A 14,870-nucleotide genomic window follows, 5' to 3' on the forward strand; every position below is an offset into this window, starting at 1 on the left:
TATTTCTCCACACACATAACAGTGGAAAAAGGGGACACTGGGCAAAAAGCTGCATAATGCAGCTTGAAGTAGCACCCAGTGCCCCATGAATACGACAGCAGTGCGTTTCGCGAACATCAGGCTGAAGTTGAGCTGAATATCCCCATCAAAACAAACAAAGAAAAAGGACAACAATAGTGTAACCCTGACCGCGTACACAACAGAGATGCACATAAATAATAGGAAAAATAGACAATATAATACACCAAACCTATTTACATTGATGCCACAATAGATTCGAAAATGCACATGACAGATAATAACTGTTTCTTTGAGATGTCTTCTATACAAACATTATTTACTGCCAATGCGTTGAGGTAATTTCCTAGGTAATAGGATAAGGACTGTTTACGGTATAAGGTACGGCAAAAGGGTAGAGTCCAAGGTAAAAGACATCGGGTATTGTACACTGGTGTGTATTGATGTAGATTAAAGGCTGCAAGGAAAAGTTGATTGTTTGTTTTAACTGAATGCCACATCTGCTGCCTGCTTGCTTCAAACAGTGTGACATTTGGTGAATGTACGGTAGAACAACGAATTTCTTTTTTTCCTTTTTTGAAGGTGCCTTTTGACCCTTTTAATTGTCTTACTGCAAGCAAGTAATAAAACATCATCTGGAAAGCCCGCACTTCTTAGCCTCTGAACCTGCTGATTAAAACTTGTACTGATAGCATGCACGCATGATTTGGCTATGGCAGCACCTAAGCATGAAACTGCTATCCCACATTTAACATCCTCAGAATGCGCTGAACGACTATAGGAAATATGTGAAAGCTAGATCGTGCAAGCTCAATATTACCGCGCTTGGGCATAAATATGCGTGCTTTTCCGTATTTAAAAGACATACATCATTGGCGTGAATAAAATATTCGATTATTTGGCTCCTAGAGAAACAGCGTAAACTTCCCCAAAAAGGGCAGTGAGCGTTAAAATCCCGAAGTACCAGATATGGCTCTGGGAGTTTATCGATCAAGTATGCCCTATCTCGGACTGTTAATGTGAATTGTAGAGGAACATATACAGAACAGATTGTTATTGTTTCGTAATTGACGATGCTGACCACAATGACCTCAAGTTCTGTTTTTAGTCTGATTTCTTGAGCGGGGAGACCGCTTTGTACGGAAATTGCGACGCCTCCCAAGATTATGTTTGCCTGCTCGCGATCGCGTCGAAAAGTTTTATATTTTTCACGTGTTCGGGCTAAGATTGGCTTTCTGAAGAAATTATGTTAAACGCAACACTATATAATTATTTTGCAGTCTTCTGCAGTTCTATTGAACTAGAAAAGCTATGTTTATGTTTTGGATGGAAATGAAGGGGTTTACTTCTATTCTTGGCTCGTTATCGAGGCTCTTTGTTCCGCTCGAGAGAGCTGTTCCGCCGCAGGAAAGCGGCCGGACCGGGAGTTACATCCATCACCTCGCTAGTGGAGCTAGAGGACCGCGGAGAAGCCGCGGGTGTGTGGGTTTCAGACCTCCCCCGACCGCGGAAGTCCTGCGGGATGCCGGCCCATGGACCGGCGCTCCCTGCTTTGGCGATGGCAGGGATACCTTCGCTCTCCCGGCCTGAGGCGTGGATGGCCGTGCCATAGGCTGGGTGAAAGTGGCTTTGGTAGGTGACGGACTGCTGTGTGGTGCATCGCTCCTGCGCACAACATTAGCGAAATTGGGTTTTGCGGTGAAGGAGAATCTGCTTCTAAGCAGTAACCGCATTCTCGCTTCTTTAAATGAGGTGTTTTTCTTTATCTTTATGGCGATTACTTCGTTGTCGTTCTTCCAGGATGGACCCGCCCTAGAGTATGTAGCGTGGTCTCTGTTGTTTGCGCAGCTTAGGGATGCGCCACATTCCGTACAAGTGTGGCCTTCGAAGCGCATTGCGCGAAAGTTGTTAGGGCGTGGCAGTTCTGTGAGCCGTGTCCAAACCTATGGTAATTGATGCATATTGGGGACTAGGGACGTAGTGTCTGAAATTTACTTTAAGGAATCCGACTTTGATGGATTAAGGTCACGTGCTCGTGTCGAATGTGAAGGCTAAGTGTTTCGCATTTCTTTTTTAATTGCAGATTCTGATTCGCTACACATCTGCGACACTTTGGTCGGAAAGCCCTTCCAGCATTTCTTTCTTTGAGATGTATGAAATAATTTTCTGACATGCCATCATGAACAGCGTTGAGGGATTGGTGTGCTGTGATGGAGACAGAGATGTCTCCAATAGACACTACGTTTGCCAGTTTGGTGGCTTGTACGTTTTCTCAAAGTTCCATAAGAAATCGCGGCTGCCTATTTGGATACCTTGTAGCCAGTGCCCAAGGCATCTGTTAACCATTTCGACACAAGGAATGGAGATAGGGTTTTAGCTAGTTTTTGTATACTTGACAGATTATGAGATGGAATTTAGCGAATGTTGCATTCTTTCTTGGGAAAACGTCTGTTGCTTCGTTCCGCCCTAATTTCAGACAGCTGCCACGTTTGGAAAGTGGGGGAGCTATAAGAAGTGTGTAGATGCGGCCGCTGTGCCAGCCACCAGAGCCCATCGAGGGGACGGCACCGCAACTTGCAAGCAAGCCTTGCCGACGCCAGGCGTAAACCCAATTATAACCAAATATGACTCAACTAAGGGTAGTTGGCCACACAAAGTTAAGGTTCGCCGCCAGGAAACAAACGAAAAGTAAGTGAGTAGGAGACAGTGCTGAGAGAGGGTGTTAAGCCTGGGCATCCCACCCTTTCTCACAGTTGGAACTGGTGCATCCCAGCCTGCTCCCGCTGTTGCGCAGAACTGAGTGAAGACACGGTCGGGGCAAAGGTGGGTCAACGGACGTTTATGTGCAATATGTACAAGGGCACTGCATAATCGAAGAAGTGCCGACAGCACAACGAGCTAGCACAAAAAGTAGGGCGATGGCCCGGGAGAGCGTCTCTGTGGCGTGATGCCTCGTCTGCTGCTCTGGCTCAGCGCGGCTCCGTTTTCATAGCCTCCGGTGACGGTGGTAGCAGCCAGCCGTTTGAACCCTCCAATCAGGTCACGTTACTGGCCACCGTTTGAATTGGACGAATTGACGAGGAGAACTCGGCCGTTGAAAGTTTGCAGCCTGGAAATCACGGCCACCGAAGCGTCGGTTGAGTCTCGAGCAGACGCTAGTGAAGGGAGGGGATTGGACTGCGCCGAGCAAGCCAGGATTTCAGCACAATGGCGAAACGGGCGAGTTGATTATGCGTACTTGAGGAAAATAGCGCAAAAACACGAGGTCGGGAAGAAGAGAAACAACAGGACCAGCGCTAAATCACAACTGTGTTGTGAGTTAGTGTTGGTCCGGTTGTTTCCTTTATTACCCTCCACGTGTTTGTGCGCTATTTTCCTTAATTACGAGCCAGGATGACTCATGCTGCAAGCCGCGACATGTCCGAGAGTCTGGGCTTGCTTAGCGCAATGGCGTGCTCTCCGCGCTGGTTTCCACATAGGCCAACGGAATGCGTGCTCGCGCACAACAGGGCCCCCGCCGTCAGACAATGTGGCACGAAGACGAGCTGCTTCCGCATAGCTCAGGTGCGGGGCGCGCTCGTACACCAGGCTCCTCCAAGTTCCCATCCAGGGTTCAGCCACAGGTGGTGCCGAGGTCCTTTCCGTGAACAGGTCCTCCTCATGAATCCAGGATCACTGCTCCGCCGCCTTGTCGCCCAGGTGTCCGGACCAGGTTCGTTCGGTCCTTCTGAAGAGTTGCTTCTCAGCTCCGGACATTGATCATTCTACATCTTGCCAAGAACCGACCGACAACAGGAAACACACAACACGATCAAGTGCCCTCTGTCACCCGTCAAAACGCCAGACTTCAAGGTCATAATAATTGCGCTTACAATAGTCCTGTCCCATTTTCGCTCCCTCTTCAACAAGACACACACGTCGGATGCAAAAGCTCTTAAAATCAGAACTTGAACAAATAGTCAAACGCATGCATGCGTGCAAAAAAAAAAATGGTCTTTTCAGATCACTAAAGTAGTAAAACATTCAGCTCAGCCCACAAATGATGGTACCAATTTTGCCTCGATCTACGTGCGAACTTCACAACTGTTCGCGAAGTGAGAAAATGTCATTGAAAAGGAGGTAGAAGACAGCCTTGCCTAGAGCGCACAGCACAGTACGTCTAAGTTGGTGCTTAAAGGCCTACATGACCGAAAATTTGCAAACCGTAAAAAGGTTGTTTCTTCACAGTATAGCCCCGTATTATGCTACCCACAAAACACTAAGTTCCTGTTTCAAACAGATAAGGTGCAAACGGCACGCAAAAATGAGAGTTTTCAATACCGAAACTGGAAAAACGGCCGCCATTGCCGCCCGCCGGAAGTGACGTATGTTTGAGACTAGTCCGTACAGGTTCAGAGCGTCTGCTCGTTGCGGCTCGTGCAAAGCGCTGGTACCGGTAGCGCGTTATGCGCTGCGTTCATTACTGCATTTATCTAGAATCACTGAAAACCCGTTTACTGCAGGGACAGAAAAGTTTTTCTAATCTTTTCAAACCACACATCTGGACAGAACGACGTGGTTGCTGCGTAATAATGTAATAATGAACTAAGAACGAAAACCACGCAAAGGACGATACACAGGGAAGAGTAGACAGGACGAGCGCGGACCTGTCTACTCTTCCCTGTGTATAATGTAATTGTAATAATGCACAACATATAATCAAGTTTACGTGTTCTCGTCGTTCGGAAATATTATAATTCAAATAGCATGCGTTCAGGTCTCTGAGGTCTTGGACACGCGCCTCGAATGGTAATGCTGAAACTTCTTGTAATTGATCTCAAGTATGAACGGCGTGAGGCAGTAAGAAATTCGACGTTTTGAATAACGCTCATTTGTTCAGCCCAACCTGCAAATCTTTGAGGCAGCAGATACACTCGGTGCACGACGGCATTATTGTGCATTGGGCAGAGAGCTGTATTTGCAATAAACGCGTACATGTTGATTCCTTTTCAGACAAAGCAGACCTCTCCTTAGACTTCGGCCCGGTGTAAACCACGTGACGTCAAAAGGTCGTTGCTCGATGAGTAAAGCCGTCCACTTTAGCTTCTGAACCGGCTAAGCTAGCTTGTGGTGAGTGATCCCCGTCCTCTTCCTTCTCCCAATTAGAGACGCCTCGAAGCCTTTCTTCTCCCAAATTGGAACCGTCTCGGTTCCTGGCATGCTTTGCGGATCGAGCCAGAAACACGTACGTGTTCTGATGCATGATGTAGACCGGTAGAGGTCTATTGACAAAGCCCAACCTACGAAAGGGGTTTGCGCGAGAGATAAGCGTCAGTCACCCACCATAATAGTTTTTGAAGAAGAGAGGTGAATTCACGTTAACACCTGAGCTCCAGACAGTTGACACCAGCTTTCAAGATCAGGTTTGGAGGGCAGTGGCCGAGAGGTACACATGGTGCTTTCCGCATTCCTCGTATCCCTTTCCGTGGCCACAGACTTCATCCACGTGATGCCAGCAGTTAATTTTTCTCGGAGACCATCGAGCTTCGCGGTGAAAACAGCCAGAAACGCGCCAGAAGAAGGGTTCACAAGGGGCGCTCACTTACTTCAGAACGCCTGAAACTGGCGAGCCGGCGATGCCGGTGTCTCAATAGTGCGTCATTTCCGGTCAGGTTTGTTAGTTGTCCTTCACACCGCTGGGGATTACGTCGTCTGCTCCAGAGGTTTTTGAACGCTTCTATAAAATACTAGACGCTTCACAGCCCTAATAATAAAAATAAAAATTGTTCACAACATACACACTATATCGAGCGCAAAATTAGCCGAAGTAAGCTTTCGGTCAAGTAGGCCTTTAAGAGGCTTCTGCCGAATTAAATATTGCTCGCTATAGTGGAAAGCTAATGTCTCTGCCTCTTTCACTGAGGCTGCGCTTTTGTCTGTCTCTGTACTTGTCCTTCCAGCTTCTGCGGGAGGAACAAGACGAGAACGAGTTGCTTTCTTTTAGTGACGACTTGTCCCTTACCTTAAGCTTCGCTCGCCAGCCGCAACTTTCCATTTAGAGTGCGAAACGCTTTGGGCGGGACCGTCCTTTCTTTTTCGTCGTTCGTGCTGGCAAGTGACACCTTTCAGAAGTGTTTAATTCCTTGCGCACCCTTCCTTTTAGCTCGGTGTGAGGTTCTCAGCTATACGGCCTTTTGATTTTACGCCCACGAAATAGCCTTATCTCGACTCGCGGCTTTCCATCCCGATATCAATGGTTGGCCAAGCGCGTAGACTGTTTCTTCTTGCAAGTTATCTTCTTGCCTCTGTCACTACGGCCCCGTACAATCTTGCGCTGCATGAGCCACACACACGTTTTCTCTGCGCGCGCGTGCCGCTTTCTGTGGGACAGTGGCTTCTCCCGTGACTGCAGCGGAAAACGAGAGCCTGCATGAGAGTACGCGCTTTTACGCGTCATGTTCTCTGTCTACTGGTGGCAAGATTCACCCTTGTCCCGCTCCTTAGTTTCCGCCTCCCGGGCAGTGCTCTATTGTATCTCGGTTTCCTCCATTGATACTCTTTCCCGCGGCAATGCGTGTACGATTTCTTTTTGCAGTTTATCCTATTGCCCAGAACCTTTGGCCTTGACTCACTTATGCGCTTCGCTTTGCGCGATAGCGACGCCTGAAGCATTTCTTTAGCTCCAATTCTGACGCTAGTTTCAGGGCTGACAACGTGACTGACTTTGCGGCAGTCGTTTTGCCGGTGACGCTGATGCTTCCGACGGTGCAAACCCGCTTTCGCGCGCTTTCCCTTCTCTCTCTTCGCCGCCACCACTCTTTCATGTTTCGATGGCAATACTGAAGGGTTGAAATGCGGGCCAGTTGGTACATTGTAAACGGAGAAAAAACCAGTCACACAAGACGACGGACAAGAAGAGTGTACACACCACAACGACTGGACTAACAACTGAAGTTTATTGGAAAATACATGGTCCGAGCAAGGCCAGCAGAGCATGCGCAACAGCACCATCACTAATCACTGCGCAAAAGAGACAAAGACAAGAAATCTAAACTATCGTGGACGACCTAAAAAAGCAAATTCTTTTTCAAGTAGGCGCACCGAAGTTGTGCTTATACAATCAGAGCCTAACAAACCGATATGATATGCCTCCAGTATTTCCCGCTCCTGTTTTCCCTTGCCTCTACCAAGAATGGTGGCATTGCTAAACAAAGGATAACAGCCACATTCATTGCAATGGCGAGGCAAGTTTGCACCGCCACCGGACCCCAGGGAGGAGTGATGCTCACGAAGCCGGTCATTAATACACCGGCCAGTTTGGCCGATGTAAACTCTCTCGCATGTGAGGGGGAACTTGTACACCACCTGTGCGACACATGTCGTGAAGCGATTCTCATGCTGCGTTGTGCAAACGTGGTTCCTCTCCCTGCCTCGAGAAATGCGCGAACACAGTCCCGACAGCTTGCAAGGAGCAGAGAACACCATGCTCACTCCCTGCTTGGCCGCCACTTTTTTCAAGTTGTGGCTCACTTTGTGCACGTACGGCATGACCTCGAACTTCTTTCGTTCAGTTGGCCCAACGTCAGTCCTCTTCGTGTGTCCTTTCTTGAGGTTCTGAAGCAGCGATTCAGCCACTGCCTTCAAAAGGGGTTTAGGGAACCCCGCGGCTTCCAAACCTTTGCATTGATTGTCAAGGCTGGTTTTGATGGTATGGTGACAGCTTTTTCCCAGTGCATTGCGGAAACAGTTCATCGCAATCCCTCTCTTTACAATCTTAGAGTGCGCAGAACCGAAAGGTAACAAAGCTTTCTTGCTTCTAGGCGAAAACATCCAGCATAAATGGCCATCGTCAAGGAATGTTAGTTGCAGTTCTAGGAACCTGATAGAATGATTGCTAGGGAGTTCATGAGTAAAATTAAGAGTGCGTGAAGAAGCTTTAAAAGCAGTCAAAACATCGTCTACTGCTTCGGGCAGAGTGTCATTAGGTGAAAGGTCTAAAAATACTAAAAAATCGTCCACATACCTAAAAACTTTGCACACACGCTTGTCATGAAGTAAGTTTTGAAGTGTTCTGTCAAATTTTGCTAAAAATATCTGGGAAAGCACTGGGGCAACGCTAGAACCAATACATATTCCATTTTTCTGAAGGAACAAGGAACCTTTGAATTCAACAACAGTAGATGACAGGTAAAAAGATAACAACTCCAAAAAAGAATCAACCGGCATGCCACATGCGTTCTGAAAGTTCACAGGACTGCAATAATCAATAAGATCACGCACGGCTGCAAAGAGTTCATCGTGGGGAATGCTGTAGAAGAGGTCCTCAATGTCAACCGAAAAAGCCGTGGTGGCACCGGGGATGCCGAGATTAAGTGCGTCAACAACCGCAGCCGAGCTGGCCACGCTATAAGGGTCCTGTACAGGAAGGGCCGTCAACTGCTGCTGAAGAAATTGGCTCACTACCTTCTGCCATGAACCAGTCTCCGTAACGATGGCTCTCAGAGGGCAACCCACCTTGTGTGTTTTAGCTGAAAAGAACACTTGCAGGCGGTCACCCTTGCTTTTCACGACACCATTCGAAAGTTTCTCCAAGTTGTTTTCTTTCAGGAGCTTCATGGCGGCGGTCTTTATCCTTGAGGGCTTCCGACTAGTAGGCACGAAGTTCTTCGACACAGCAGCCAATGCCTTCTCTCCAAAAGACTTTGTCGGGAGGACCACGAAGCCACCTTCCTTGTCCGCTTGGAGGAGGGTCAGGTCATTTTCGATGAAGTGGTCGACAACTCGGTTTAGCGCTCGTTTGCTCTGCACTAACTGCTTGCCATCAACCTTCAAAAGAACGTCCACCCCTTCAGACAAACAGCGCTGTTTCTCATCCTTGTGTGCTTTATCAGCCAGCCGATGTACGGTGGCTAGCAGCTCATGGCTCCTTAAGCTTGGTGTGAGGCTGTACTTAGGGCCATTTTTCAGCAGGTCATCAACATCCTTGGGCACTGTCGCACCTTCCAGGTATACAACTGAGGCTCTGTTTTCCTTTGCCCGTTCTTTTTTTGGCAGATGCACCCTCAGCTGATTCCAGAACGCTTCCGTTGCCTGGCCTGCCAAACGGCGGTGCACAAAGTGAGCCACAACTTGAAAAAAGTGGCGGCCAAGCAGGGAGTGAGCATGGTGTTCTCTGCTCCTTGCAAGCTGTCGGGACTGTGTTCGCGCATTTCTCGAGGCAGGGAAAGGAACCACGTTTGCACAACGCAGCATGAGAATCGCTTCACGACATGTGTCGCACAGGTGGTGTACAAGTTCCCCCTCACATGCGAGAGAGTTTACATCGGCCAAACTGGCCGGTGTATTAATGACCGGCTTCGTGAGCATCACTCCTCCCTGGGGTCCGGTGGCGGTGCAAACTTGCCTCGCCATTGCAATGAATGTGGCTGTTATCCTTTGTTTAGCAATGCCACCATTCTTGGTAGAGGCAAGGGAAAACAGGAGCGGGAAATACTGGAGGCATATCATATCGGTTTGTTAGGCTCTGATTGTATAAGCACAACTTCGGTGCGCCTACTTGAAAAAGAATTTGCTTTTTTAGGTCGTCCACGATAGTTTAGATTTCTTGTCTTTGTCTCTTTTGCGCAGTGATTAGTGATGGTGCTGTTGCGCATGCTCTGCTGGCCTTGCTCGGACCATGTATTTTCCAATAAACTTCAGTTGTTAGTCCAGTCGTTGTGGTGTGTACACTCTTCTTGTCCGTCGTCTTGTGTGACTGGTTTTTTCTCCGATGGCAATACTGTTGCTCTAGCTGCTCCTTCATCGGAAGCACATGCTGCTTCCGCAGCCTAGGTCACCTAAGTGCCTGTTTTCTGACAATATCATTCTGATTGCCAGCCGATTCACATGTGCTACCTAGATCAGATCTGCCTTTGATGCCTTTACTAAAGTCCTCAAATCTGCGCTCTTCCTCCTCAGTGACCCTCAGTGCACATTTGTCCTCATATTTCCCGGGTGGAATGCTGTCTACAGCCCCCATTTCATCTGGAGGGTTCTGTACTCAACTGTAGTCCAACACCCTAGCTTCTTTAGACGCAGACGAACCACTGTTCTCTCCTGACATGAGCTCTGGCACGCAGCTCTCGTCATGCTCCTGATGGGCTTCAGCCGATTGCGGATGACGGTCGGCCTTCCATTCAGTTCCGGTGTTCCCGCTACTGCAGCTCCTTTCTGGAATGTGACTAAGCTCACAGCGGTATGAAAGCACCACACTCGTTTTGCATTTCTCGCCGTAAACAATAACGTGCAACTCAGCGTCCGTAAACTCTATATGCGTCCGCTTCCGTTGATCGAAAGTCTCATATTTCTGCATTTCTGTTTAATGCGATGCACAACACGGTATGTCGTCATCCTCTTTGACTTCGCTTGCGTCATCATAAATGTTGTCATGGCGTTTTCATAAATGTCCCGACGGACATCCTCTCTGTCATGCTCTGCAACTTCTCGGGCTTTTGACACGCTAGGGGATACACTTTCCGATAACTCCGCTCCAATCTCAAGGGGCGAGATCTCTGTAATTGCATCGTTCGATGATGTGGCCACCTTATCCGAACATCAGGCACTCACCACGCCGCGTTAGCTGACGCCGGTCGATCCCGAAGCTGCCATCCGCTGTTACGTACGGGCCTCCAACCACTGCCACCACTGTTAAAACTGGGCATTCCACCCTTTCTCACTGCTGGCACTGGAGCATCTCAGTCTGCTGCCGCTGTTGCGCCGAGCTGAGCGAAGAAACGGTCGGGGCGACGGTGGGTCAACGGACGTTTATGTACAGTATGTGCAGGGGCATTACATAATCGGCACAAGAGCCGAAAACACAACGGGCTAGTACAAAGAAATAGGGCGGCGCCTCGGGAGGGCGTCTCTCTGGCGTGATGTCTCGTCTGCTACCCGTGTGCTGCTCTGGCTCAGCGCGGCTGCGTTTTTATACCGTTGCAGCAGCTAGCTGTTAGAATCCTGCTATCACGCCAGCTGCGTAAACCGAATAAATTTTTGGCATGGGGATAATTTCAGCCCCATGCCTTTGACTTCTGAAGGGTCCCAGGAGGAAACATTTTATAAAAAGGATGATTGTTTCTTATATTAGTGACCCGCGCCGCCGCGGTGTCTCAGTGGCTATGGTGCTCGGCTGCTGACCCAAAAGACGCAGGTTGGATCCCGGCCGCGGCGGCTAGAATTTCTTTAGAGGAGAAATTCTAGAGGCCCGTGTACTGTGCGATGTCAGTGCACGTTAAAGAACCCCAGCTGGTCGAAATTTCCGGAGCCCTTCACTACGGCGTCTCTCATAGCCTTAGTCGCTTTGGGACGTTAAACCCACAAAATCACAAAATCACTATTAGTGACCCGCATAAATACTGTCATGTCAGCATTTGTTTCATTACTCATTTAAGACACCCTTCACTAATATTATGTAGGTTATAAACTAATCTTATACCTTGTAACTTTGATTTCATTAAACAAAACACAAACGTCGGCAAACAACCCAATTGGAACAGGATGAGTGATGATGTCGGTGATGTCATTAATCATTAAGGACACTGCAATGTGGAACACCTGAAGTGACTGGAAGCTTGTCAGAACAGTGACGATCGATACTAACATATAGAAATCGGTTAGATAAATAAGCACAAACTCCCTTAACCATAAAAGATGGAAGACCAATAGTTTAAAGCTTATCGATAACACTACTATGCGGAACTAAATACGAAGCTTTTTAAAATCTGGGAATATTACATCTATTTGGCCGCAGTAATTAAGAACCTGAGCAAAACTGTGAATTACGGATGTGAGTTGAGTGACCATAGAAAAAGGCATTGCGAAATCCAGGTTGGAAAACCCATTGTTGCCATCAAGAAGTGTTTTAATGTACTTGCCTATCATACTTTCAAGGAGTTTGCAGCATGAGAAGGTCAATGATATGGGACGGTAATTATTAAGAAATGTGGCATCACCTGTTTTGTGTATGGGAGCGACACCGGCCACCCTTCAGTCGGGTGGTACAATTGAAGATGAAAGAGAGGTACGAAAAACGATGGCAAGAAAGTGTGAAACCATCTCGATACAGCGATGTAAAAGTGAGGTATTTCTTCAGGCCCAGGAGTTGCTTTTATTTTAAGACTCAAGAGCATTGCAAAATCACCAGGCTCTGATACAAGGTCCTGTGCAGGCTGGGAACAAGAATCACAAGTTGTAAAATTATTCGTAGATTGGGAAAACCCACTGTGAAAATATGAATTGAACTTCTCAGCAATATCGTTTTTGTTGGTGAGCAACGTGCACTCATGCATTCTCGTAGGCAGAGATATTTTTTTGTTTGATTTGAAAGTTCCAAACTTTCTGTGAGGCGTTACAAATGAAATGCGGCAAAACGCTTTGAAAGTAACGTCTTCAACCAGCCATAACAGCTTCGGTTAAAGAAGCCTGATACATTTGAATGATGCTGCGAGGGACACGTGCTCTTCTTAAGCGTTTAAGTAAGTTTTCTTTTGAGATGCAAGGTTTCTCGCGTAATCCTTGCTAAAAGCCTCTAGCTTGGTCACTGGCCCCACCTCCATTCGGGGAATATGGTCTCCCTAGAAAAGAGATGAGGTATGCGCGTAGCCCGGTCACAACCCGTCAAAGCAACTTATTGCTGCTGTACATTCCGGACTCAAAAAGGAGCTCAATTAACCTGCTTTCCTGACGTTTGCTCTCAAAATAAAGTTAACCCAATTGAAGAAAAGAACGATAACTGTTTTGTCAGTAATTCTAGCGCTTTTCTTTTCCGCAACCGAAAATAATCGCTCCCCCCAAGAAAGACACAAGCTCCTACGAGCGGGAAATGAGGAATTGTATTTCTGAGCCAGTAGCAAGCGCGCACTGCGGGCGTATGCAACAGATGCGGGATCTAGTTCGGAAATTGCGACACACACATTCCCGCTTAGCAATCATGTCGGTAGCAGCAGTGCGGCCGCCTTTCTGGAAACGCCAGCCGCGGTCCGCCGCGGTGGCTCAGTGGTTACGGTGCTGGGCTGCTGACCCGAACGGCGCGGGTTCGATCCCGGCCGCGGCGGTCGCATTTCGATGGAAGCAAAATGCTAGAGGCCTATGTACTATGCGATGTCAGTGCGCGTTCCTTATAGTCAGAGTCACTTTGGAGCGTTAAACCTCATTAACCAAATCTAGACTAAGCCAGCCGCGGGTGATACGAATATATCGCTCTCCAAATATGTCCGTCTCTCGCTCTTCTAGGCCTGCACGATCAGACAAAGTTTTCTTCCGCCGGCCGCCGCAGGCAACCACGCATTTTCAGCAATGCTTTAAAGAGGGCTAGTTGACCTCCCCCCCTCCCCCCCTTGGTGTAATGACATAGGATTGCGCGCAGTTCGGAACAGACAACATCAGAAATGCACCACTAGACACAATGCGCTTGACTCTATATTTTTCTAGCTGTGTGCTGTCTGTTCCGAAGGTTGCGCACATACTCCTTTTCGCGTGCGAGATTCACATCACAGGCTTCTGAAAATTGCCACGGAGACAACCGCCCACCTTCTTGATGCCCGTCTGGAACCGGGAAGACGGCTGCAGCTGCCAGGGTGACCAGCCAGGCAAACGCCGAGCAGACTGCGACGTCCATTTTATGAGCGCACCTTTTCGATAAAGCCTTGGCACCGTTCACTTCCTTGCGGCGTGGCGCCTGACCTCCGCCGCACAAGAACAATGTGCGGCCGCTGCAGCCACGTGGGTGTCTCCTCCGGCGAAAGCGCGACGCTCGGCCACCGCCCACGGCGGCCAAATCGGGCGGCTAGTTTCCGCGAACGCACGTGACGTCCGCCAGCTTGGCGACGAGCCCGCGCCGGACGGGGGTCAGCCTTTAGGAACGCGGTCACGTCAGCCCCCAAGTGGCAGCTCTGCGGGAATCCGCTGGTCTGTCGGCACACAGACGACGTCGTCACCACAGCGTCGTATCTCCGCACAGGCGTGGCGTAATGGCGCTATCTCGCTTATCCGAGTACCTCGCGGGTTCTCCACTGGGAACATTGTTTGAGGGGGATGGAGTTAGGGCAATTTAAAGAAAATAAATGGCGCAAGGTATAAAAGACTAAAGTAAACAGTAATATACATTCTGCACCGCAAGCAATTAAAATTTTCTGCAACACAAACTGTTATATTAATAAAAATAATGCAATACTTAGAGGCAATGCACGGACAAAAAAAAAGGTCAACGCATTATGCAATGAGATATTATGACTGCAAGAAGATGACAAATCCGTTTTTAAATATTAATGGGTCGCATATGTTAGCAGCGCGCTCTGAAAGAGCATTATACCACTTCATGCACATGGCAATGCGGAGGAATTCGAAACGCGTGCACGACCGACTACGCGTTGAAATCCTATATTTTGTTATTTTAAGAAGCAGTTATTGTAACCGCGAATCGTTATTTTAAGGAATGATGAATGATGACTGTATATTAGTTGCTGCCGTAAGCAAAGAAGTGCGATATCATTTGCGACTCTAAATTTGAGGGTGATACTTGATGTTTTTGGCGCTTTAATGGCGGTTAAACTTGTGAAATATGAAGCGTGTGGCACGGTTCTGAACTGCTTTGAGGAACTAGCTATACCTCACTGCAGATGCATATGCCCTAGTTGAGGGCGTAAAAATTTAAAATTTTGTCAGCTAGCGGGTAGCAGTGGGTGCGCTACGAAGATTTCATTGGATATAGCCAAGCAAGCTTGCGCGATGCTCTTGTAGTTATGTTTTTAATGAGTGTTGCCCAAAAAGGACAGGAAGTCAGATGAGCATCCAGATTTTTTTTATGAAGATGCGCCGCTTAGAGGAATTCTTTTAAG

The 14,870-nt window shown here is 48.1% G+C and overlaps 1 protein-coding gene across 5 annotated transcripts in view; it reads right to left on the reverse strand.

Annotated features, from left to right (window-relative positions):
* LOC149345374 (alkaline phosphatase-like) overlaps window positions 1-13,949 on the reverse strand; it is a 244,372-nt gene extending 230,423 nt beyond the window's left edge. For 2 of the 5 annotated variants that reach the window (XM_089546606.1, XM_089546603.1), the window contains exon 1: window positions 13,564-13,949. In XM_089546606.1, the coding sequence (XP_089402732.1) occupies window positions 13,564-13,651 (88 nt within the window). In that variant the 5' untranslated portion in view covers window positions 13,652-13,949. The remainder of the gene's footprint in view (window positions 1-13,563) is intronic. The other 3 variants (XM_089546601.1, XM_089546602.1, XM_089546604.1) reach the window with 2 other exon arrangements.
* Window positions 13,950-14,870: the final 921 nt, after the last annotated feature.

The sequence above is a fragment of the Amblyomma mixtum genome, chromosome 5, assembly GCF_055824585.1.
Source record: "Amblyomma mixtum isolate Tamu chromosome 5, ASM5582458v1, whole genome shotgun sequence".
NCBI lineage: Eukaryota > Metazoa > Arthropoda > Arachnida > Ixodida > Ixodidae > Amblyomma > Amblyomma mixtum.